A 27,379-nucleotide genomic window follows, 5' to 3' on the forward strand; every position below is an offset into this window, starting at 1 on the left:
CCGTACTATCTCAAGTTAGGTCCAAGAAGCCAGGCCACTGGAAGAAATCTCATTTTATCCTCCTAATTATTATGCTGGCACTCAGGAGATAATTTTTCCCTTCATGCACTGCCAATTAATATGCAAATGTACTGATAAATATTTATGCAATGATTTAAATTATGCAGGGGAGTGCTTTCAGTGTATTCTGTAAATGAATTGTTCGTGGACTTCAAAGTACTGGCTGCTGTGCTAACGAGGAGAGATTTGCATAAGGCCCTAATCACGCGCATACTGATAAAGCTTCATTATGGAAACTGCCAGCTGCAATCTTTGTTTCTATTTTATTACAAAAAGAGGAACTTTTCATGCTTCAGTTGCCTTGACAATGTCAGTCCTAGCTGGTAGGAGAGGCTAAAACTCCTCTGAGCAACTGAAGTTTCCTTATTCAGTTGAAGATTGCTATGGTGTAACTGAAGTTGTATTTCGCTTCTCCCCCAATCCACTTTCCACCTCCCACCCTTGTTCTTTTAAGAATATAGTGTAGATTTGTTAGAAATAATAGTACCTTCTTTCCCCTACCCCAAACTGCTACCTGTTTCTTCCTTGCTTTGGACTGTCTGAACCTCTAGAAGATTTCACAGCAATGCTGGACTGCAGTGACTATGTTCTAGGTGGGTACCAGCACGGTTCTTTCTTATAAGCTTTAATATGGAAATAGCATGTGTGGAGTTGACTATGCATAAATGCTTAATCGCATATGCAACCAACTCGGGGGAGGGGGGAGAAGTGGATTGAGCTGGGAAGGAGGAAAGCATTTGCAAAGCACAAGCCTGCTTGAATTTGCAGTAGGTCCCTCCCTACCACTAGCTCTTCTGGTTCAGAGGATATTTTCAGTAAATAGTGTGGATTTAGAGTTCAACTTGAATGGAGGACATTTTTGCTTTTTGGAAATTTCTATTGAGAGCATTTCATGTAGTTCTAAGAACAGTCTAAATCTGAAACAAGGTATAAAGTGTACCTAAATAATATGTACATATTAATTTTAAAAGTTTTGCATACCGAATGTGAATGTCTTCTATAAAAAATGCCTAGTGAAAAATAAGATGGAGCCATAGTGCATAGTTGTTCCCATAAACGCTAATGCAGAAGGTAATTGGAATGGTTACTGCAATAGGACTGTTCATCAATTTCCAGATTTTAGAAACAGTTAACTGTTTTCAAATTTTGGCTAATACTAGTCTTTTTTATTTTTAAAAAATCAACTTCTGTTCTTCAGGAAACAATTTTTAAGTGCTGGAAAGCCTGTTTTTAGAGTTTTTCCTATAGAACAACAAGATTTGGGGAGGGGGATGTGTGGCTTGAATATATAAGCTCTCTTTGGTGATTAAGATTTAAAATAGATTGAGGCACTTTGTTTTTTAGACTTACTGTGACCATGGTGGCCATATTTTGTGTTGAGTTTTTTCTGTTTGTATGCAAAATTGTTGAAACCTCTTTGGGTTACTCTGGTCACCTCTCCAGGTGATGATAAGAACTCCAGGTCTCTGATATCTTAGTTTTAAAACCTCTACAAATGATTTTTTTTTCCTGTAGGTAATTTTTCCTGCTTGAAAAATTGAGGCTGGCCCCCATCACCATCACAATAGCTCCGGATAAAATAAAATGATAGTTCTGAAAATGTTTGAATTTTTAGCTGGAAGGCATGGCCTAAACCCAGGGTAGTACTAATACTTGTACAGCATGATAAAAATCACTATTAGAAAGGTGAATGACTAAAATAACAAACTGATGTCAAGAATTCAATCCAAGAGCAACCTGTAGACTGTGTATTAGACTCATACAGTCAGTTCAGTGTGCCCAGAGGGAAAAAACAAACTTCACATATCAGAAAAAGAACTTGTATTTACTCTTTTACATCTACTAAGTTGGGAACTCAAGAAAGGAAAGGAAAGTACCTTTCTGAAATATTTTTAGCATTATATTTTAGAATTAGACATTATATCTGTAATTTTCAGTTCACAGTAAATATCATTTAAACATTCTTCCATTCCATTCCAATGTACAACATTCATAGTTGTTCAATTAATCAGGATTTGGTTTTATTTATTTTTGTGTATGTGTATTAAACTCTTGACAGTTTGATAGAAAGTGCATAGAAGATTCACATAGAATACCTGTGACATAATTTTTAATTTTTAGGTGTGGAAATCAGGATATGAGTTGTGCAGGTCATGACTTGTTGAGAATTATGCCTACAGCTTTGTTTTTATGGTATGTGGAAAACATTGTTACCCTTCTGATGAATGTTAACTGCTTCATCATTTTTTCCCACTTTCTTTTAAAATACATTCTAAAGGAAGCATTGAGCAGCATGTATGCTTAATGGTGTATTCTATTACATTTGTTGTGGTTTTTGTTGACTTTCATAAGATTTTGGTTAAGTCATTCAGAAAGCTGATGTTTACTAAGCTGTACACCTGTTCCTTTCAAACCTTAGTATGCTTTCAGATGATATTTAAATTTTGCTGTAGGGGGAAGGAAGTTATAGAACTACCCTCATTTATGACCACAGACATACAAATTTGAACCCTTTGAACATGTGAAGAACAAAACAAATATATGATAGAACTGCTTAAGCCCATAAGGCAAGCATTTGTTTCAAAAACTATTTGACAACATGGTTGGGACTACTAATGATTGTTTTGATTTTCTAGTTAAACATTTAAGCAGATGACAAAATGGGCTGTTCAGTCAAAAAATTGAATGTAATATATAGTTTAAGTATTATTCTCTGCTAATAGTTATAGTTAAATGGTTCTTAACCCATTGAGGGAAAAGGTAGAACTTGCTTGATAGTAAACTTCTTTGACTATAAATGTGCTAAGTTTGAGTTCAGAGGAGAAGTGGAATAAGATACATATTAAATGTATAGTTTTTACCCTTTAGAAGAGGTAGAAGAAAAGCAGACTTGTCTTTCCTCTTGCATATCTTCTAGGATACTTAATATTGCTTGATGAGAATGTATTACTATGAAAGCATTCATTTAGGATATCAAGGCAGTATAATTTTTAACTGGGTGTGGTTGTGATTTAATTTTGCAGCTATTAGATGTATCTGTTATGCCTTGTAGTCCAGCTTCTTGTACTGGTTTATGATTGAGGTTTGAATTTGATATATTCTCACTTTGACGCATGTTTAATTTGTTTTGGGGCAGGGGTTGGGGAGTAAATATGGAGATATTTTTCTTAGACATGTTTTCATTTTATTCTGTTAGGTTGAGGTATTGTCCAGTCTGTAATCAAGATTACCAGTAGATTATTTAGGTTACAATTAACAAATATCTTTACTTATGAAAAAAGAAACTTTATTTGGGAATAATATATTTTACTTTGTGAGGTACTTCTCTCCTCCTCCCTGCCCCAACTTTGTTTATTTAATATACTTTATGCTTCATATTATAAAACATTTTTCCTCTTTTTTATATTATACTCTATTATAATTTTTTTTGCAGGTTAGATTTCTGTTATTTCTCTTGGAAGAATCTTAAGGTTCTTTAGAAAGACAATTTATTTGTGGATCACTTCAGAGTTAAGGGAATCCTGAATTTCTTTCAGATAAAATTTTGTTATAGTTTGCAATGTTATAATATTGATACCATCTCTCCTTGAACTGTAGGACTGTAACAATAGTCAATATTCTTGACCTTTTCCTTTGCCACAATTTTGCCTCCCTAACCACATCCCCAGTATTTTCAAAACCTATTCTCTTCTGATTTATTGCAGACTCAAGAATGAACAATCCGTCAGAAACCAGTAAACCATCTATGGAGAGTGGAGATGGCAACACAGGTACAAGATCGTTCTCAGATCCAGCTTTTTAATTAGATGTAATAGAGCTAAAAGAAGAAACTTCCCATTTAACTGTGACTTGTATTCGGTGAATAAAGACCAATTTGAGTATTGAGTTGTCAAATATTAGCTAGTATTTGCAGGAACTCGGATTGTATTGACTTAAGATTATCTAACTTCTTCTGCAGATTGTTTCTTCTTTTGCTGCCGTATATCAGAGAAACTACAGAGTAGTTGAGAGACTAGTCCTTTGGGTCAGTTAGTTCTGGGAATGACTTACTAGCCACTTACTAAGCTGTGCGACTTCAGGCAGTTTCCCCAGTCTTTTTGAAAAAGACTTAATTTGTTCACCTATAAAATGGGGATAATAAGTTTCGTAAGTCATTGTGAGTATTAAAGGAAATGTGTTAAGCATGGTGCCAGCTACACAGCCATTCAAAAAAGTTGAATGGCTATAACAAAAAAGTTGCTCTTGTTATAGGTGTTAATCAAAATGGGAAATCTTATCCACATTCAGTATAAGTTGTATTGAAGTTATGGTGTTGTGAGTAGATAAAAACACACACCTGTTTCTAATACATCCTTTTATTTTGTAATTTTTTAAAAAAATTTACACTTGATTAAACCCTGTATCAAGAGAATATTAATACCATAAAAATGAGGAAACTGAGGCCCCCATGGGAGGAAGGTGAGTCTGTAAAGGATACATTGTCTCCACAGCCCATACTCGACATTTGACTATGTAACTTTATCAACCATTTAAGAAGGGAATTATGGGCAGGGATACCCAGAAAGTAATAGTTTCACTAGGTTTTTACTAGCAGAGAGCGTTGCCTCTTTGACTCGTGATTTTTAAAATGCCTAACTATGAGAGAGAGTAAAAATGAGAGTCACTCTTGGAGACTGTCTTTGTTTTCCACCCCTACTGGCCATAACACCTTTTAATTTGAAGTAAATGAGTTGAACCAATACAGCAGCTTCCTGCCTACATACCTTTCATTTAAAATATTTTGGTACCTGGAGATACTTGTTAATCTTTTCGTCTTTAAAGCATACCTGCCTCTTTATGTGAAACTGAGCAGTGGGGCTTTCTGCTGTATTTAACATGTCTCTCAAGTTACTCCAACTGAGGCTAGCCAGGTAGACTGCTGTAAATACATCCCGCAAAGGGGAAGGGCAGCATTCTATTCTGTCTGAAATGTCAGCCAGTCTCCTTTCTGTCCCCTGTTTGGGCTCCGCCTTGCATTTTTTTGTAGCAGCAGTCCCTCTGCCAGTATTTTGGCCATCTAGCTTAGCTGTGGGACTTGTTTGCAGAGAGAAATAGAGCAGTTGATCCCATTAAGACACTAGAAGAGAGTGAGCAGGACACCCATGCCTAAAGAATTCAGATTCAAAGAAGAGGCATGTATTTCTTAGGGAAGAGAAACAGACTCAGAATGATTGGAGAACAATGAAAAAACACTATATCGGATTCCTTGGGAATCCATTACTGTAATAGAAGTTTCAGTAGATACCATTTATTGAGCACCACATTTAATAAAACCCTGATGACATGTTTTTAAAAATCTTAAGCACTGTATGCATTACCTGATTTTTGAGTTCTTATGGCAGCCCTGCAAGTATTAGGTATTATTTCAAGGAATAGGAAATTGAGGCACAAAACCAGCCGGGAAATAAAGGCAGGATTAGGATTTACACCCTGCATATGGTTTACACCCTGCATATGGTTTCTCCCATGAACTGTAATAAAATAAAACTGAAAATTTAAGCAAAGCTTTGTATATATATATTTGGGTCTAAAACCATTTATAGAGCTATGTAAGATAAATTCTAGCTGGAACACTTGCTGAAACAGTCCCATGAATTTCTTGCCCTGTTTTAATATGGATTGCATGGCAGACTCATTCACCATAGAGCTAAGCAGTATGAATTTAGATATTTTACTTTTTAATGTCTCTAAGACTCTGATTTTGTGGCTGAAAACTAGTGCTTTCTTAGACTTTTTTATTTCCACCAGCAGCAATGGTAGTTGATTTTACAAATAGGGAAAATTTTTATTCCTTTTTCACAAGAATTACTGCTAATGAAATAAGAGAAATTGGATCAAACATGAGATGATCAGCCATCCTAACTCTGGAGACTCACTTTCTGTATGTTGACTGAAGCATTTGTTGCCTTTATAAAATTACACATTACTTCCATATTATGGGCTTTTACATTCACTTGAGGATAACCTTGAATGTCTAGTTTCTCAAATGTTAAGGGTCTGTCACTGTGTTCTTAGCATTTCCCACTGATGTCAGTTGGTTAGCTTAGGAACATAAAAATACATTTGAGTTCCAGTTTGCATACTAAGTACCATGTCTGATACATTAGATGTAAAATTACAGTCTACTGGGACTTCCCTGGTGGTCCAGTGGTTAAGACTATGCACTACCACTGCAGGGGGCGAGGGTTGGTTCAATCCCTGGTTGGGGAACTAAGATCCAGCATGCCGTTCAGCACAGCCAAAAAATAAAAAATAATGAAACAAAATAAAATTACAGTTTATTCAGATAATTACTTGCTTATAAATGGATTTTTATTTTAAAATATAACTAACAAACCTGCAGATTGCTTAACTGTAAAGAGTATATGGGTTCTTAGTTTTTGTTGGTTTATGAATAACAAGAAAACTTTTCAATGGAAAGAACACTTAGCATTATAATAAAACCAAAGTTTCACATTTCCTGGATTCAGAATGCTTTCGTGTAGACTACAACAATTTTAAACATTTCAGGAAAAAATAATTTTTGATTTTGTGACATTTTAAGAGAATGGTATTATAAAATTAAGATTGTATTTGATACGTTACTTCTTTGCCTTTCTCCAACCAGAGTGATTTATTTAGGTTGAGCAGCTAAATCTGACAATGCGCTTTTGTCAAACAGCCCTTATATGTTCACAGAAAATCTGTTGCTTAGGTTTATTCATTTATTTAAGTCTGTGCCTGTCCTATATGTAAAATACTATACTTGGTGTTATTACAAGATGTTAATGCAAATAAATGAGATACCCTCAGTCTTTGAAGAGTTAGCAATCCATTAGAGATGAGACAGATACGCAGGTGACGGATTCAGGATAATCCAAGAGGAGGTATTTCAAGAGGAGGTATAGGAAAGTACCATAGTGGTATTTCTTTGAGGAAATTTGAGTATGTTCATAGGCCAGGTGGAAGGAACCACCAGAGAGGAAGGAATTAAAGAAAAACAACTGACGGAACTGAGGTAGGGGAAGGAGTTAGGATCAAAAGTACAGAATGGAGGGTTAACTTTGAAAATGGAAAAAGATATACCCTTTTTTTATATTGGGGAGAAGAAGCTAAGATCAAACAGTGACAGAAAATTGAGGTGGAAAGGAGAAGGAAAATGAGGAATAATTCATGTTAGATTGTTCCATTTTTCTTGTTTCTCTTTTAAGTAGTTGAGGCGGTCATCGGAGGGGAAGGCAAAGATAATAGTAATAATAATAGCAGCAGTTACCATTTGTTGAATTCTTACTATATGTGCACGGCTAGCTGCTTTATTATATACACTTCATAATTGTTAAAATACTCTTATAAGGTAAATAGTATTATGCCTATTTTACAGATAAGGGAAATAAATTCAGAACTGTTTAGTAATTTGTGATTGCAAAGACTGTGAGCCCTTCATTACCTTTCTTTCTTTTTTCTTTTTTTTAATTGGAGTATAGTTGCTTTACAATATTGTCCTAGTTTCTCCTGTACAATGAAGCGAATCAGCTATATGTATACATATATCCCCTCCCTCTCATTATCATACTACCTCAAAGATTTTGAATGAAATGGATTTGGGGGTATGAGTAGAGTGAATGAGGTTTGACATAATTACCTTTAAGGAATTGATTAAAATAAATAAAAAGGAGTAATAAGCTTCTTGTGGGTCAGCTCAAATTAAAGAAAACAGATGTGTATCTTATGTCTCTGAATTTGCCTATTCTAGATACTTTATATTAAGTGGAATCATACAATATTTGTTCTTTTGTGTCTGACTTAGTTCGCTTAGCATATTTTCAAGTTTATCTATGTTACACAGTCTATAGCTGAATAATACTCCATTGTATGTTTGTACCACATTTTGTTTATCCATTCATCTCTTTATAGACACTTGGGTTGTTTCCACCTTTTAGCCATTGTGAATTAATGCTGCATTGAACATTGGCACACAGTTCTTTGGGGTATATAACTAATAGTGAAATTGCTAGGTAAAACAACACAAATTTATTATCTTACAGCTCTGGAGTTCAGAAGTCCTAAAATTAGGGTTTGGAAGGACTGCATTCCTTCTGGAGGCTCTGTGGAGAGAATTCATTTCCTTGCCTTTTCTAGCTTCTATAGGCTACCTACATTCCTTGGTTTATGGCCTCTTCCTCCATCTTCAAAGCCAGAAGTAAAGTGTCTTTAAGTCTGTCTGTCTGTCTGTCTTCCCCTCTCTGTCTCTCTCTCTTCTCTCTCTCTCTCTCTCTCTCTGACCCCTGTTTCCATCATCATATCTTCTCTGACTCTCCTGCCTCGCTCTTTCTCTTATAAAGACCATTTTGTGATTACACTGGGTCCACCCAGATAATCGAGGATAAATTCCCCCCATCTCAGGACCCTTGACTTGATCCGATCTGCAGAATCTTTTTTACCATGTAAGGTAACTATTCATAGCATCTGAGATTAAGATGTGGACGTCTTTGAGTGGCTGTTCTGCCTGCCACAGTACTTTATCCTAAATTAAATCTGACCAACTGTATTATAGATGACAATTGGAAAAGTAAGGCCGTTGTATAAAGTTTTATAAACATCAGTAGGAAAAACCAAAGCATTTTCTTTAATGTAAAAAATATTAGACAAATTTTAAAGGCTTGCTCACTTTTTAATCAAAGGGCAGACTTCTTTCATCAGTATTCCTGACAGATGGTCATCTACCCCTGTGCTTGGACTCATCCATTGTTAGGGAACAGTTAATTTTTAATGCACCATATTCTGTTGTTGTACAACTCTGTTATCTATACTTTTTTGAATTCTGCCCTTACCAGTAACACAGATTAAAATGATTTTCCTCATCTTTTAAAAATGAAAGCTCTTCTGGAAGTCATTGCCCTATTCTGCGTCTTCTTCATTTATTTGACATTTATTATAAAGTGACTTATTATAAAGTAATATGTTATAAAATATTACAATTCATTATAAGGTAATAATTTAATATAATAGTGGCTGTCATTCATTAAGTATTTACTAGATGTGTTAAACACGTACATAGATTGTCTCATTTAATCCTTATAACAACCATATGGGGCATTAATTTTTTCTCTTTATAGATCAGGGATTGAGGCTTAGATGTTGTCAGTCCCTTGACAAAAGTCACACATATATATAAACACATATCTATAAAAGTGAGCAGAGCCATCCTCTTATTCTTTGAGCTATGTTGTTCCTTTTGTTTTGTCTCCGCTGTGCAAGACACTGTACTATACTCAGTAGGATCACTAAAGTTGAATAAAATATTAATTTGTTCTCAGGAAATTTATCTTACATGTATGGAAATGTAATAGAATATTCATAAGAAGTATTCGTAAGAATATTCATAAGAATGTCTCATAGACATGAGTCTATGAGAATTCAGTGTAGGGAGAAATCATTTCTAGCTGGGAGGATGAGGGAAGGCTTTGAAGAAGGTGGGACTTAAACTGGACCTTGAAGCTGGATAGGGTCTAAATGCGATGGTAGTAGACAGCGTATGTTTAGGACGAAGAAACAGTAAAAGCTAACATGGGAGGAAGAAAGCTGTACTGAAGGTTTCTAATTCCTTCAGATTTTTCCCATCGTGTCATGTGATTTCTAAATCCTTTAGCATTTAGTCATCCTCAGAATCAGTATTACAGACTTTAGTGCAGCCAGTGCTGTTACCATTGGCTTATTATTGTTATTTTTTTAAAACTTAGCACTGGCTTATTGTAATTATTTTTTTATAATTAATAAAGTTAAAAATGACATCAGATTAAATTTTTAAAATCTAAAATTTATTTTTTCTGATAATATTTAACTGTTTTGAAATATTAAAAGTTGTTTTATTTTAAAGCAACTGACTCACCTTGTAACCAGACAAGGACTCAATTTTCGGAGGACTCAGTTTTAACCTGTTGATTCATTGAGTTTATGGTCAATTAACTGTAAGTCTTCTTTGTAACCTGAATTATGGTAGAGCTAAGGCTTCCTATCCTGACCTGGTTCACTAGATTTTTCATTCAAATGATTTTTTTCCCCAGGATAATATCAAGATCTTTTTGGCAACTGGAAAAGTCAAAGAAATTTGTTAATGCAACCTAATATACATTTATGAAGTGGCATTCCAGAAATACTATCAGAAGTTCTTAGCAACCAATGATGCATCTGTTCTGTGGGACTTATTAGTGCCATGGCTAATATTAGGGAGTTATATTCTTAAGAGAGCGTGATCAGACATCATTTTCTCCAAGATGAGGACAAAGGATGTTGAAAAGACCAGGGCACCAGTGAATATATCTGCTATTTTTCATAATAATTGAAGAATCTTGATGTCTTGAAACAGCGCTAGTTTTGGAAAATATTTCCAGATGAAATACCAGCATTTTCAGTCGAAGCCTCAGAAATTCGCTGAGGAACAGGCCTCACATAAAGTTCTCATCAAAACAGAGTATAGCAATTGTACATTTCAGACTCCACAGGGCTATTTTCTTTTGAACTTACATATATCCAGGGGTTATTACTAATATTCTTATTACTGTTATTATTTTATTATTTTTAATGTATTACATATTTTACTGTGTGGGCTTCATTCTGCACTGGCCCAAGTGCTCTTCTAAGCCTCAGGGTGGAAATACCAATACCGATACTGATTTTTCTTGGTCTTCCTTCATAGTGATGTTTTAAATAATGGGTAGTTCCACAGGTCCTTGAAATTGGCTGGAGTACTTCTAGAGCCTCAGGAGCATGATGGAGGATATATTACTCTGTTCTTGGTGGTCTAGAAGCAAAAAGTCAAACACTTACAGGAAAGATGGCTCTCCTCTAGTGTTTGGTTTGGTAGATGTCAGTTAAAGTACATGGCTTCTAAGAGATTCTGACCACTACATAATGAGAAACTTGCCCTGGCCCTGCCCTTTGCTGCATGTGGGGAATTTTTTGTTGTTGTTTTGGGGTACACTGCAGAGCTTATGAGAATACTAAGTGACATTTGAATTAAGATTATACTTTTGTTAACTGAGTGAATGAGCAATTGATCTTTTCACCAAGTGATAACCCAGTAACAAAAATTAAGATTTTAAAGGTAGTATCCATTTCATTTTTATTCATTACCAATAGAATTTGGAATATTAATAAGATTTGTTTCTAAAAGGATGCTTTAGACACAGATTGTGAGATAGTAATAGTCTCCCTTCTTCCTTACAAAGCAGTTTAGCTTCCTATCATGCCACTTTTTTGTGTTCTTTTTTTCTAAGTATAAAAGATTTTTCCAGCCATGTTATACTTTAATCTTGCTTGAAGCAAAAAACTAGACTCCATTACTGTTTCAGTTAGATCCATTATATAGCATTCTGGCTTAGAGCAGTGGCAGTGGAAGCCAGGGGTCAGATTTAATAAGCATTTGCGAGAGGAGGAGAGGAGATTGAGAGGGAGTAAAAAAAAAAAGCAAGCAAGAAAGGGAGTAATCTAAAATGAATACCTGTATTTGGCTTGGGACTGGGATAGACGTAGCATCATTACCTGAGTAGGGACTGCCTGAGCTAGGAGTAGACTTGACAATGAGGTGGTAACATTCAGTTTTGAAGATGTTGCATTTGGGTGCCCTACGGTACTTGCAGGTGAAGAAGTGAGTAATTGAAGATAGAGATATGTTCCTGAGGAAAGAAATCTGGTTGCTTATATAGATGTGAAAGTACTTAGCAGGGAGATACTGCTGGGAAGAGAGTGGAATAGCTGAGAAGAGGACCAAGGGTAAAACTCTTCTACAACATAGAAAGGGCAGACAGAGGAAGAGAAGCACATGAAGTAGGATGTCCAGTACGATGGCCACAGCCTGCATTTGGCTGTTTAAATTAAAATTAAATTAAAAATTCAGTCAAGTTAGCCACCCTTCTAGTGCTCAGTAGCCACATGTGGTTAGTGGCTACCACATTTGATAGCATATATATAAAACATTTCCATCATCACATAAATTTCCTTTGGACAATGCTTAAGTGGTCTAAGAAAGAGCGACCGTGGAGATCAGAAGCGAACCCAACATGGAATTCCCTGGTGCCACAGTGGTTAAGACTCCGCGCTCCCAATGCAGGGGGCCTGGTTTCCATCCCTGGTCCGGGAACTAGATCCCACATGCATGCCACAACTAAGAGTTCACATGCCAGAACTAAGGAGCCTGCATGCCACAACTAAGGAGCCTGCCTGACGCAACTAAGACCCGGCACAACCAAATAAATAAATAAATATTTTTTAAAAGAAGAAGTGAACCAGACAGCAAAATTCATGGAGTTAGTATTCATTGCAATCAAGTCTTGCAAAGAGGTGGAGACATAGAAAGCTTAAAATGTGACCTTTGGATTTGACAGTCAGTAGTTACTAGGGACTTTTTAAAAACTTTATCTTACTGAAGTATAGTTGATTTACAATGTTGTGTTAATTTCTGCTGTACAACAAAGTGATTTAGTTATGCATATATTTCTTTTTCATATTCTTTTTCTTTATGGTTTATTACAGGATATTGAATATAGTTCCCTGTTCTATACAATAGTACCTTGTTGTTTATCTGTTCTGTGTACTAGGGACTTTTTAAAAGGTTTTAGGTAAGTGGCAGGGGAAAAAATTGCTGTTGATAGAGAAGTGAATAGTTGAGGCAAGGAAAGATAAATGTAGGCAACTCTTTTAATAGAAGCTCTATGAGAAGCTGTGTAGCACAGTGATTAAGAGTTTGGCCTTGGAACCAAACCATCTGGATTCAGATCCTGGTTCTTTCACTTACTAATTATGTTACCTTGGGCACATTATTTCCTTATGTGCCATGGTTTTCTTAGCTATAATATGGAAATAAATAATAATAATACATTGCATAGAATTGATGTTGAAAGCAAGTAGATGTGTAACTCAGTAAGTGCTCAATAATTAGTATTTACTATGAGTATGAGTATGGTGATGATAATGATATATTGAATAAAAGGAAGGAAAGAATGGGAGAGGAGGTCAAGTCTGTTTATAAGGTAGGAGAAAACTACTAGGAGGGGAGTGGTAAAGAAAGGATGGATGATTCAGGAATCAAAGTTTCTGAGGAGAAGGGAGGTGTTGGGTTTCAGAGCACTGGTAAATGAAGTAGCTTAGAGTAGAAGAAACCCTCTCCCCCGCCACCACTCTTTTTTTTTTTTTTAATTTTTAACATCTTTATTGGAGTATAATTGCTTTACAATGGTGTGTTAGTTTCTGCTGTACAACAAAGTGAATCAGCTATACATATACATATATCCCCATATCCCCTCCCTCTTGCGTCTCCCTCCCACCGTCCCTGTCCCACCCCTCTAGGTGGTCACAGAGCACAGAGCTGATCTCCCTGTGCCATGCGGCTGCTTCCCACTAGCTATGTATTTTACATTTGGTAGTGTATATATGCCCATGCCACTCTCTCACTTCCTCCCATCTTACCCTTCCCCCTCCCCATGTCCTCAAGTCCATTCTCTACGTCTGCGTCTTTATTCCTGTCCTGCCCCTAGGTTTGCACAACCATTTTTTTGTTTGTTTAGATTCCATATATATATGTTAACATACAGTATTTGTTTTTCTCTTTCTGAGTTACTTCACTCTGTATGACAGACTCTAGGTCCATCCACCTCAATACAAATAGCTCAATTTCATTTCTTTTTATGGCTGAGTAATATTCCACTGCATATATGTGCCACATCTTCTTTATCCATTGATCTGTCATTGGGCACTTATGTTGCTTCCTTGTCCTGGCTATTGTAAATACAGCTGCAGTGAACATTGTGGTACATGACTCTTTGAATTATGGTTTTCCCAGGGTATATGCCCAGTACTGGAACTGCTGGGTCATATGGTAGTTCTATTTTTAGTTTTTTAAGGAACCTCCATACGATTCTCCATAGTGGCTGTATCAATTTACCTTCCTACCAACAGTGCAAAAGAGTTCCCTTTACTCCGCACCCTCTCCAGCATTTACTCTCTGTAGATTTTTTGACGATGGCCATTCTCACCGGTGTGGGGTGATACCTCATTGTTGTTTTGATTTGCATTTCTCTAATGATGAGTGATGTTGAGCATCCTTTCATGTGTTTGTTGGCAATCTGTATATCTTCTTTGGAGAAATGTCTATTTAGATCTTCTGCCCATTTTTGAATTGGGTTGTTTGTTATTTCTTATATTGACCCTGTATGAACTGCTTGTATATTTTGGAGATTAATCCTTTGTCAGTTGCTTCGTTTGCAATTATTTTCTCCCATTCTGAGGGTTGTCTTTTCGTCTTGTTTATGGTTTCCTTTGCTGTGCAAAAGCTTTGAAGTTTCATTAGGTCCCATTTGTTTACTTTTGTTTTTATTTCCATTTCTCTAGGAGGTGGGTCAGGAAGGATCTTGCTGTGATTTACGTCAAAGAGTGTTCTTCCTATGTTTTCCTCTAAGAGTTTTATAGTGTCTGGCCTTACATTTAGGTCTTTAATCCATTTTGAGTTTATTTCTCTGTATGGTGTTAGGAAGTGTTCTAATTTGATTCTTTTCCATGTAGCTGTCCAGTTTTCCCAGCACCACTTATTGAAGAGATGGTCTTTTCTCCATTGTATATTCTTGCCTCCTTGATCAAAGATAAGGTGACCATATATGCGTTGGTTTATCTCTGGGCTTTCTATCCTGTTCCATTGATCTATATTTTCTGTTTTTGTGCCAGTACCATACTGTCTTGATTACTGTAGCTCTGTAAAATAGTCTGAAGTCAGGGAGCCTGATTCCTCCAGCTCCGTTTTTCTTTCTCAAGATTGCTTTGGCTATTCGGGGTCTTTTGTGTTTCCATACAAATTGTGAAATTTTTTGTTCTAGTTCTGTGAAAAATGCCATTGGTAGTTTGATAGGGACTGCACTGAATCTGTAGATTGCTTTGGGTAGTAGAGTCAATTTCACAATGTTGATTCTTCCAGTCCAAGAATATGGTATATCTCTCCATCGGTTTATATAATCATTAATTTCTTTCATCAGTGTATTATAATTTTTTGCACACAGGTCTTTTGTCTCCTTAGGTAGGTTTATTCCTAGGTATTTTATTCTTTTTGTTGCAGTGGTAAATGGGAGTGTTTCCTTAATTTCTCATTCAGACTTTTCGTCATTAGTGTATAGGAATGCAAGAGATTTCTGTGCATTAATTTTGTACCCAGCTACTTTACCAAATTCTTTGATTAGCTCTAGTAGTTTTCTGGTGGTATCGTTAGGATTCTCTATATATAGTATCATGTCATCTGCAAACAGTGACAGCTTTAATCCTTTTCCGATTTGGAGTCATTTTATTTCTTTTTCTTCTCTGATCGCTGTGGCTAAAACTTTCAAAACTATGTTGAATAATAGTGGCAAGAGTGGGCATCCTTGTCTTGTTCCTGATTTTAGAGCAAATGGTTTCAGTTTTTCACCATTGAGAATGATGTTGGCTGTGGGTTTGTCATATATGGCCTTTATTATGTTGAGGTCAGTTCCCTCTATGCCTACTTTCTGGAGAGTTTTTATCATAAATGGGTGTTGAATTTTGTCAAAAGGCTTTTTCTGCATCTGTTGAGATGATCATATGGTTTTTATCCTTCAGTTTGTTAATATGGTGTATCACGTTGATTGACTTGCGTGTATTGAAGAATCCTTGCATTCCTGGGATAAACTCCACTTGATCATGGTGTATGATCCATTTAATGTACTGTTGGATTCTGTTTCCTAGTTACTTTGTTGAGGTTTTTTGCCTCTATGTTCATCAGTGATATTGGCCTGTAGTTTTCTTTTCTTGTGACATCTTTCTCTGGTTTTGGTATCAGGGTGATGGTGGCCTGGTAGAATGAGTTTGGGAGTGTTCCTTCCTCTGCTATATTTTGGAAGAGTTTGAGAAGGATAGGTGTTAGCTCTTCTCTAAATGTTTGATAGAATTCGCCTGTGAAGCCATCTGGTCCTGGGCTTTTGTTTGCTGGAAGATTTTTAATCACAGTTTCAGTTTCAGTGCTTGTAATTGGCGTGTTTATATTTTCTATTTCTCCCTGGTTCAGTCTTGGAAGATTGTGCTTTTCTAAGAATTCGGCCATTTCTTCCAGGTTGTCCATTTTGTTGGCATGTAGTTTCTTGTAGTAATCTCTCATGCTCCTTTGTATTTCTGCAGTGTCAGTTGTTATGTCTCCTTTTTCACTTCTAACTCTATTGATTTGAGTCTTCTCCCTTTTTTTGTTGAATAGTGTGGCTAATAGTTTATCAATTTTATCTTCTCAAATAACCAGCTTTTAGTTTTATTGATCTTTGCTGTCATTTCCTTCGTTTATTTCTGATCTGATCTTTATGATTTCTTTCCCTCTGCTACCTTTGGGGTTTTTTTATTCTTCTTTCTCTTATTGCTTTAGGTGTAAGGTTAGGTTGTTTATTGGAGATGTTTCCTGTTTCTTGAGGTAGGATTGTATTGCTATAAACTTCCCTCTTAGAACTGCTTTTGCTGTATCCCATAAGTTTTGGGTCGCCGTGCTTTCATTGTCATTGGTTTGCAGGTATTTTTGATTTCCTCTTTGATTTCTTCAGTGATCTCTTGGTTATTTAGTAGTGTATTGTTTAGCCTCCATGTGTTTGTATTTTTTACAGATCTTTTCCTGTAATTGATATCTAGTCTCATAGCGTTGTGGACAGAAAAGATACTTGATACGATTTCAATTTTCTTAAATCTACCAAGGCTTGATTTGTGACCCAAGATATAATCTATCCTGGAGAATGTTCCATGAACACTTGAAAAGAAAGTGTGTTCTGTTGTTTTTGGATGGAATGTCCTATAAATATTAATTAAGTCCATCTTGTTTAATGTATCATTTAAAGCTTATATTTCCTTATTTATTTTCATTTTGGATGATCTGTCCATTGGTGAAAGTGAGGTGTTGAAGTCCCCTACTATGGTTGGGTTACTGTCGATTTCCCCTTTTATGGCTGTTAGCATTTGCCTTATGTATTGAGGTGCTCCCATGTTGAGTGCGTAAATATTTACAACTGTTATATCTTCTTCTTGGATTGATCCCTTGATCATTATGTAGTGTCCTTCTTTGTCTCTTCTGTTGTCTTTATTTTAAAGTCTGTTTTGTCTGATATGAGAATTGCTACTCCAGCTTTCTTTTGATTTTCATTTGCATGGAATATCTTTTTCCATCCCTTCACTTTCAGTGTGTATATGTCCCTAGGTCTGAAGTGGGTCTCTTGTAGACAGCATATATATGGGACTTGTTTTCGTATCCATTCAGCCAGTCTGTGTCTTTTGGTTGGAGCATTTAATCCATTTACATTTAAGGTAATTATCGATATGTATGTTCCTATGACCATTTTCTTAATTGTTTTGGGTTTGTTTTTGTAGGTCTTTTCCTTTTCTTGTGTTTCCTGCCTAGAGAAGTTCTTTTAGCATTTATTGTTAAGCTGGTTTGGTGGTGCTGAACTCTGTTAGCTTTTGCTTGTCTGTAAAGGTTTTAATTTCTCCATCAAATCTGAATGAGATCCTTGCTGGGTAGAGTAGTCTTGGTTGCAGGTTTTTCTCCTTCATCACTTTAACTATGTCCTGCCAGTCCCTTCTGGCTTGCAGAGTTTCTGCTGAAAGATCAGCTGTTAACCTTATGGGGATTCCCTTGTATATTATTTATTGCTTTTCCCTTGCTGCGTTTAATATTTTTTCTTTGTATTTAATATTTGGTAGCTTGATTAATATGTGTCTTGATGTGTTTCTCCTTGGGTTTATCCTGTATGGGACTCCCTGTGCTTCCTGGACTTGTTTGACTGTTTCCTTTCCTATATTAGGGAAGTTGTCAACTATAATCTCTTCTAATATTTTTTCAGTCCCTTCCTTTTTCTCTTCTTCTCCTGGGACCCCTTTAATTCAAAAGTTGATGTGTTTAATGTTGTCCCAGAGGTCTCTAAGACTGTCCTCAATTCTTTTCATTCTTTTTTTCTTTATTCTGCTCTGCAGTAGTTATTTCCACTATTTTATCTTCCATGTCACTTATCCGTTCTGCCTCAGTTATTCTGCTATTGATTCCTTCTAGAGAATTTTTAATTTCATTTATTGTGTTGTTCATCATTGTTTGCCCTTTAGTTCTTTTAGGTCCTTGTTAAACATGTCTTGTATTTTCTCCATTCTATTTCCAAGATTTTGTATCATCTTTACTATCATTATTCTGAATTGTTTTCCAGATATACTGCCTATTTCCTCTTCATTTGTTAGGTCTGGTGGGTTTTTACTTTTCTCCTTCATCTGCATATGTCTTTGTCTTCTCATTTTGCTTAACTTCCTGTGTTTGGGATCTCCTTTTCACAGGCTGCAGGTTCCTAGTTCCAGTTTTTTTGGTATCTGGCCCCAGTGGGTAAGGTTGATTCAGTGGCTTGTGTAGGCTTCCTGGTGGAGGGGACTGGTGCCTGTGTTCTGGTGGGTGGGGCTGGATCTTTTCTTTCTGGTGGGCAGGGCCACGTTTGGTGGTGTGTTTTGGGGTGTCTGTGAACTTAGTATGATTTTAGGCTGCCTCTCTGCTAATGGGTGGGGTTGTGTTCCTGTATTGCTAGTTGTTTAGTATGAGACGTCCAGCACTGGAGCTTGCTGGCCGTTGGGTGGCGCTGGGTCTTAGTGTTGAGACGGAGATCTCTGTAAGAGAGCTCTTGCTGATTGATATTACGTGGAGCTGGGAGGTCTCTGGTGGTCCAATGTCCTGAACTCGGCTCTCCCACTTCAGAAGCTCAGGCCTAACACCAGGCCGGAGCACCAAGACCCTGTCAGCCTCACGTCTCAGAGGAAAAGGGAGAAAAAAAGAAAGAAAAAATAATAATTAAAAAATAAAGTAATTTAAAAAATTAAAAAGTAAAAGAAAAGAGAACAAGCAAACCAGTAAACAAATCCACAAGTGATAACAAGCACTAAAAACTATGCTAAGATAAACATAAAAATCTGAAACAAGTCAGTTGCAGACAGGAAATCCAAAGTCTACAGTTGCTCCCAAAGAACACCACCTCAATTTGGGATGATTCGTTGTCTATTCAGGTATTCCACAGATGCAGGGTACATCAAGTTGTTTGTGGGAATTTAACCTGCTGCTCCTGAGGCTGCTGAGAGAAATTTCCCTTTCTCTTCCTTGTTTTCACAGCTCCTGGGGTTCAGCTTTGGTTTTTGTCCCACCTCTGTGTGTAGGTTGCCCTCAGGCTACTTTCCCCACCCAGACAGGACAGGGTTAAAGCAGCGGCTGATGAGGGAGCTCTGGCTCACTCAGGCCGGGGGGCGCGGGGTGGGGGGGAAAGAAGGGTATGGTAGTTATCATTGGAGTGTGGGGTGAGCCTCAGGCAGCAGAGGCCATCGTGACGTTGCAGCAGTCTGAGGCACTCTGTGTGTTCTCCTGGGGAGGTTGTCACTAGATCACGGGACCCTGGCAGTGGCAGGCTGCACAGGCTCCCGGGAGGGGAGGTGTGGATAGAGTGACCTGTGCTTGCACACAGGCTTCTTGGTGGCTGCAGCAGCAGCATCATTAGCGTTTCCTGACCATCTCTGGTGTCCGAGCTGATAGCTGTGGCTCACGCCCATCTCTAGACCTCGTTTAAGTGGTGTTCTGCCTTCTGTGGGCAGACAGGAAAGGAATGCCCTCTCCTCGGGCACCCTGAAACAATGGTCTCTTGCCTCTTAGGCAGATCTAGAGTTTTTCCCAGACTCCCTTCTGGCTAGCTGTGGCGCACTAGCCCCCTGCAGGCTGTGTTCATGCAGCCAACCCCAGTCCTCTCCCCGGGATACGACCTCCGAAGCCCGAGCCTCAGCTCCCAGCCCCCGCCCGCCCTAGCGGGTGAGCAGACAAGCCTCTCGGGCTGGTGAGTGCTGGTCGGCACCGATCCTCTGTGCAGGAATCTCTCTGCTTTGCCCTCCGCACCCCTGTTGCTGCGCTCTCCTCCGCGGCGACAAAGCTTCCCCCTTCTGTCCCCTGCAATCTCCGCCCGCAAAGCGGTTTCCTAGTGTGTGGAAAGGTGCAGGTCCTGTCCCTATTGTCTCTGTTTTTTCTTTTGCCCTACCCAGGCACGTGGGGGGTTTCTTGCTTTTTGGGAGGTCTGCGGTCTTCTGCCAGCGTTCAGTAGGTGTTCTGTAGGAGTTGTTCCACGCGTAGATGTATTTCTGATGTATTTGTGGGGAGGAAGGTGATCTCCACATCTTACTCCTCCGCCATCTTGGAGGTCCCCCCACTCTTTTTTTAAGGTAGAGAAATGGGAGAGTGAAGGAGTTAAAGATAAGTTATACATAATGGATATAGATAATAAACTTTTAGGTAGAAGGGAAGGTAAAAAAGCACTCTAGATAGGGTTAAGAACAGAGGCAATTAAGGATGTCCTTGTGATATTGGGAAAATGAAACCAGGGAATAGAATGCAATAAAGAAGTCTGGGAGTAGATAGTTCATCCAGGTAAATAAACAATATAAGAAGGATTGGTAGCAAAGAGTCATAATTGAAACCAGGAACCCTGACATCAGATAAAATCAGGATAATGAGTTTTCCTGCAGCTTTCCAGGGAATTTTTGTGTTTCCAAAGAAGGCAGGAAACTGCCACCATTTATCTGGCTCACATCTTAAAGATGAGTAAGGAACATTTGACTAGATTACGAGGAAGGTGAAAGATGGAACAGAGCAAATGTTTGCTAGATTTTTGTAAATAACGTTGTTACTATGATACTAGAATTTTAGAATAAGGACTTTCTTTCTGGTTTTCTTGGTCCTCAGAGTATTCCTGTTATGTAACATGTTTAAGTTATTTGAAAAAGACTTGATCTCAGTAGTTGGTAGTTCACAAATCATTTTTCAACAATTAAGAATAAAACTAATAAAAATCTGTTTAAATAGAACCTTTCATCCTGATCAACTTAATTCAACAAACATCAACCATTTATAGAAATCTTATCATGCATCACTCATGTGCAGTCATCTACATAAAAACAACAGAAAAGTAAAACATATACCATTTCTTTCTTTCTTTTTTTAAAAATTTCTTTGGCTGCATTGGGTCTTAGTTGTGGCACGTAGGGTCTTTGTTGAGGCATGCGGGATCTTTTATTGCGATGCGCAGACTTCTCTCTAGTTGTGGCCTGTGGGTTTTCTCTCTCTAGTTGAGGAGCACAGGCTCTCTAGTTGAGGCACGTGAGCTCAGTAGTTGTGGCACGCAGGCTTAGTTGCCCCGCGGCCTGGGGGATCTTTGTTCCCCGACCAAGAATCAAACCCTCATCGCCTGCATTGGAAGGCGGATTCTTTACCACTGGACCACCAGGGAAGTCCCAAAACATATACCATTTCTTAGGAGATGAAGAATATACAATAGCAGTGGAAGTTTTTAGCAGATATGTAATAATCATCCATCCCATGGATGATCTGTAGCATCAGTTCTGATTATGCGTCTTGTTTTGTAGTAACATAGAATTTTTCTATAGCCATAAGTGATGCTCATTCTGGATTTCCGTTATCCCAGGTTCTTCCCATTTTATGGTGACTCACTTTGAAGAAACCATCTACACATACACGCACACACACACACACACACACACACACACACACACACCCATAGAAGCTAAGTTTTCCTTGAAGATCTTTTAGCTGTGATTTGTGTTAGTTATGCCCAGTGGTTGCCCGACTTTCTGTGAACTTCATTTGGAATTTGTGCTACTTATCAAGGTAATGTAGTGACAGGCACAGATATTGTCCTTATTTCCTATAGGACATCTGTAATTTAACTGTTGTTAAATTTCACTTTGACCGCCTTAAATTTACTGACAAATAAAAATCTGAAAAATATGCTTTTTCTTTATTGTATATGTTTAATTGAAGTAGTAGTATATAATATGATTTTCATTACAGATTATAATATAGTAGATATTATACAAAATACAGCTGCTTAGTGATGAAAAATAGCTTTCACAAACCCCATGTTCCAGAATCTCTCATTCAAGAAATTGTTATTCTTATTTTCATGAGCAATTCCATTAGAGGTGGTAACTCTCTTGTTACTTGGCCTGTAGTGGAGTGTAAGTGACCGATTAGTTAGATGAGACTGGCTGCTATAGGCAAGGGAACTGATACGGCAGTAAGATTTGTACTGTCAGATTTGTCCTACAGCTGCAGATTCATTTTTGGTTTTGTTTAATTGAGGTGAAATACGTATAACATAAAATTAACCATTAAAAGTGAACAATTCTGTGACATGCAGTACATTCACAGTGTTGCAACCACCACTTGTATCTAGTTCTAAAATGTTTTCATTACCCCAAAAGGAAACCATTAAGCAGTTGCTCTCCATTTTCCCCTCCCCCCAGCCCCTGGCAACCATCAATCTGTGTTCTGTCTCTGTGGATTTACCTCTTCTGGAGGTTTCATATAAATGGAGTCATACAGTATGTGGCTTTCTGTGCCTGGCTTCCATCACTTAGAAAAATGTTTTCGAGGTTCATCCATGTTGTAGCATGTATCAGTACTTCATTCCTTTTTGTGGCTGAATAATATTCCATTGTATGGATATAGCATGATTTGTTTATCCAGTCATCTATTGATGGACATTTGGGTTGTTTCCACTTTTTGGTTATTGTGAATAGTGCCGCTGTGAACATTCATGTTCAAGGATTTGTTTGAGTACCTGTTTTCAATTCTTTTGGGTATATACCTACAGTGGAATTGATGGGTCATATAGTAATTCTATGTTTATCTTTTTGAAGACCCACCAGACTCTTCCACAGCAGCTGAACCATTTTACATTTCCACAGTCAATGTACAAGGATTCCAGTTTCTCCACATCCTTGTTACACTTGTTATTTTCCTTTTTTTTTTTTTTTTTTTCCTATTAGAGCCTACTAATGAGTTGAATAATATACTTTTTACCTGTTTCTTTTTTGTGTGTGTGTGGTACGTGGACCTCTCACTGCCGCGGCCTCTCCCGTTGTGGAGCACAGGCTCTGGACGCACAGGCTCAGCGGCCATGGCTCATGGGCCCAGCCGCTCCGCGGTATGTGGGACCTTCCTGGACTAGGGCACGAACCCACGGACTCCCAACCACTGCGCCACCAGGGAAGCCCTGAATAATATACTTTTAAAGTAGCAACTCTGCATTGATTTTTCCTCAGGAAATAATGTTAGAAACCGAATCCTTCCTTTCCCCCACCCCGCCCAACAGTGTCTTTTTGCATCTCCCTCTGTATTATGGTCAGAATGTCTTGTAATAATGAGATGAGTAGAGGGTAGTAATAAGGTGTGTTTACATCTGAACCCTTCGAATTTTACTTTCCTCACTTTGGTGGTTCAGGCCTCACTCAGTAACGCCAGACCCCCTTTAAAACCTCCTCTCTCCCTCTTAGCCACAATAGAACTCTCAAAGCACGTTGTACCTTTCTTAGAGCAAATACCATATCCTGCCTCACTTTGCTTGAGGGCAGTGATAGTACTTTATTCGTATGTGTTCTACCTCTCAAACCCATGCATTTAGCAAAAAAAAAAATCGGAGGTCACTGACATTAGAAAAAAAGAGATTTTTATTTCCTTTTTAAAGTATCATGGTTTCCTTCAGATATAACTAGATCCTGAAGAGATAATTAAAGTATAGTATTACTGTAAGTTTTAATTTTGAGGCCTCAAAGGGTTGATCTGTTTGGCAAATATTATCTCTTAAGTAAGGATTAAATGTACTTACTTAAAAACTAGGTTGTACTCTGTAATGACCTATATGGGAATAGGATCTAAAAAAGAGTGGATATATGTATATGTATAACTGATTCACTTTGCTATACAACAGAAACTAACACAACATTGTAAATCAACTATACTCCAATAAAAATTAATTTTAAAAATAAAAAAAAGAAAGGTACATATATTTTTAAATTGCTTTAAGCATTAAGGACTCGATATATATGGGATTCATATATACAAACTACTATACATAAAATAGATACGCAACAAGGATTTACTATATAGCACAAGGAAGGAATCATACCTAATACCTTGTAATAACCTGTAATGGAATATAATCTGCAAAAACTCTGGATCACTTTGCTGTACACCTGAAACTAACACAATATTGTATATCAACTATACTTCAATTTAAAAAAAGGACTCAATTTTATAGTTTGTGATAGTTTAATATTATCTTTAGATAACCAGCCCTTAGTAAACCAGGCCTGGTTTACTAAGCAAATTAAAGCTATAAACAGTTAAAAAAAAAAAAACTATGTTGTATAGGAGTTATAATATGGGAAGGATTATAGTTAGGTTGACCCTTAAAGCCCTCCTAAAGAAAGTAGATTCTGGGCTGGATGTTGAATAATAACTTAGACTTTCAGAGATAAAGAGGATGGTGGAGGGTGTCTGCATTTTGATCCTATTGTGAGAGTATAACCTTAGTTTTCTCTCTGACACCTCCTCTCTTCCTGTCTTTGTCCTTCCTTCCCTAGTATGTTGTATTTCATCCCTCATTTATACATTTTAAAATAAGTGTTCATAAGGCATGGATATCCATTCTCATTTGTGGAGAAATGACAACAGGTTTAGGATAATGAGAAGACTGTCCTCCCTCTACCAAAAAAGATAAAGGCACTCCTGGATAGAATTTTGAAAAGCAGAAGTCAGTCTTTTTTTTTAAGTGTTTATTTTTATTTGCTCATTTATTTGTTTTGTTTGGTTCGTTTTTACATTCCACATACAAATGAAATCATACAGTATTTGTCTTTCTCTTTCTGACTTATTTCACTTAGCATAGTACCTTCAAGGTCCATCCATGTCACAAATGGCAAGATTTCCTCTTTTTAATGGCTGAGTCATATTCCATTTTTTTTGTGGGTGTATATGTGTGTGTGTGTGTGTGTACACACACACACACATATGCACACACACACACCACATCTTCTTTACCCATTCATCCATTTTTTTCACAACTCACACACACACGCTGTATTTTATTTTTACAAGAGATAAATAAACTGACACCAAGCATTGTAAATGGATGACCACAACAAAAGCAACAATGATTGCAATTACCAAACACGAAACACACTCACACTATGTCATAATATTGACATTCAGTCCAGTAATCCTCCACCATAACAGCTCCTTTACTTGGCAGTGAAAACTGATTTGTATATTTTTTGCCTCTGAGTCCTTGTGAGATTTTTTTTTATTATTGTTCAAACAGAAAGTCACAAAAATTATAATCATCCTCATCAGTTCACTCAGTCCCATGTAATTTCTTTTCATCTTGATCTTTTGTTAGCACTTTTATGAATTCATCAGTTTTCCATTAGCGTTCTGAAAATGCTTATTCATTCAGTTCAGCAATATAGTCAGTTACCAGAAACCTGTACTTGTCAGAGTCTTTTCCATGAATTCCTTGAAGATGAAACCCTTTTATAGGAACATTTTTGCAAAAGTATCAGAGTACACCCAGAACTGTCTGTAAATGACAAAAGACTTAAAAATGACCACGGTTAAAGATTTGATTAAAGTTCATAATAATGCAATTGACAAGGAAATTTAGTTATTTCTGAGATATATATTTTAAAGTAATTACTAGAATTATGACTTATAACATTATACCAGAACATATAAGACTTTTAGAAATTTCATGTAATGTCTGAAACATTTATATTAACATATTTCCATACAAATAACCCAAAGAAAGTTTAGTATTAGTGGTTTTTTGTTTGTTTTTTTATACTGCAGGTTCTTATTAGTCATCAGTTTTATACACATCAGTGTATACACATCAATCCCAATCACCTAATTCAGCACCCCACCATTCCCACCCCACCGTGGTTTCCCCCCCTTGGGGTCCATACATTTGTTCTCTACATCTGTGTCTCAACTTTTGCCCTGCAAAAACCGGTTCATCTATACCATTTTTCTAGGTTCCACATACATGCGTTAATATACGATATTTGTTTTTCTCTTTCTGACTTACTTCACTCTGTATGACGGTCTCTAGATCCATCCACGTCTCAACAAAGGACTCAATTTCGTTCCTTTTTATGGCTGAGTAATGTTCCATTGTATATATGTACCACAACTTCTTTATCCATTCGTCTGTCGATGGGCATTTAGGTTGCTTCCATGACCTGGCTATTGTAAATAGTGCTGCAATGAACATTGGGGTGCATGTGTCTTTTTGAATTATGGTTTTCTCTGGGTATATGCCCAGTAGAGGGATTGCTGGATCATATGGTAATTCTATTTTTAGTTTTTTAAGGAACCTCCATACTGTTTTCCACAGTGGCTGTATCAGTTTACATTCCCACCAACAGTGCAAGAGGGTTCCCTTTTCTCCACACCCTCTCCAGCATTTGTTGTTTGTAGATTTTCTGATGATGCCCATTCTAACTGGTGTGAGGTGATACCTCATTGTAGTTTTGATTTGCATTTCTCTAATAATTAGTGATGTTGAGCAGCTTTTCATGTGCTTCTTGGCCATCTGTATGTCTTCTTTGGAGAAATGTCTGTTTAGGTCTTCTGCCCATTTTTGGATTGGGTTGTTTGTTTCTTTAATATTGAGCTGCATGAGCAGTTTTTATATTTTGGAGACTAATCCTTTGTCCATTGATTCGTTGGCAGACATTTTCTCCCATTCTGAGGGTTGTCTTTTCGTCTTGTTTATGGTTTCCTTTGCTGTGCAAAAGCTTTAAACTTTCATTAGGTCCCATTTGTTTATTTTTGTTTTTATTTCCATTACTCTAGGAGGTGGATCAAAAAAGATCTTGCTGTGATTTATGTCAAAGAGTGTTCTTCCTATGTTTTCCTCTAAGAGTTTTATAGTGTCCGGTCTTACATTTAGGTCTCTAATCCATTTTGAGTTTATTTTTGTGTATGGTGTTAGGGAGTGTTCTAATTTCATTCTTTTACATGTAGCTGTCCAGTTTTCCCAGCACCACTTATTGAAGAGACTGTCTTTTCTCCATTGTATATCCTTGCCTCCTTTGTCATAGATTAGTTGACCATAGGTGCGTGGGTTTATCTCTGGGCTTTCTATCTTGTTCCATTGATCTATGTTTCTGTTTTTGTGCCAGTACCATATTGTCTTGATTACTGTAGCTTTGTAGTATAGTCTGAAGTCAGGGAGTCTGATTCCTCCAGCTTCGTTTTTTTCCCTCAAGATTGCTTTGGCTATTCAGGGTCTTTTGTGTCTCCATACAAATTTTAAGATGACCTAGTTCTGTAAAAAATGCCATTGGTAATTTGATAGGGATTGCATTGAATCTGTAGATTGCTTTGGGTAGTATAGTCATTTTCACAATATTG

General features: G+C 37.2%; 1 protein-coding gene across 1 annotated transcript in view; it reads left to right on the forward strand.

The window, feature by feature from the left end:
- The first annotated feature begins 577 nt into the window (after positions 1 to 577).
- POU2F1 (POU class 2 homeobox 1) overlaps positions 578 to 27,379 on the forward strand; it is an 84,255-nt gene continuing 57,453 nt past the window's right edge. Inside the window, exons 1-2 of the mRNA XM_007458095.1 lie at positions 578 to 653; positions 3,765 to 3,830. Of these exons, the coding sequence (XP_007458157.1) occupies positions 626 to 653; positions 3,765 to 3,830 (94 nt within the window). The 5' untranslated portion in view covers positions 578 to 625. The remainder of the gene's footprint in view (positions 654 to 3,764; positions 3,831 to 27,379) is intronic.

This window comes from Lipotes vexillifer, unplaced genomic scaffold (genome assembly GCF_000442215.2).
Source record: "Lipotes vexillifer unplaced genomic scaffold, Lipotes_vexillifer_v1.1 scaffold189, whole genome shotgun sequence".
Taxonomy (NCBI): domain Eukaryota; kingdom Metazoa; phylum Chordata; class Mammalia; order Artiodactyla; family Lipotidae; genus Lipotes; species Lipotes vexillifer.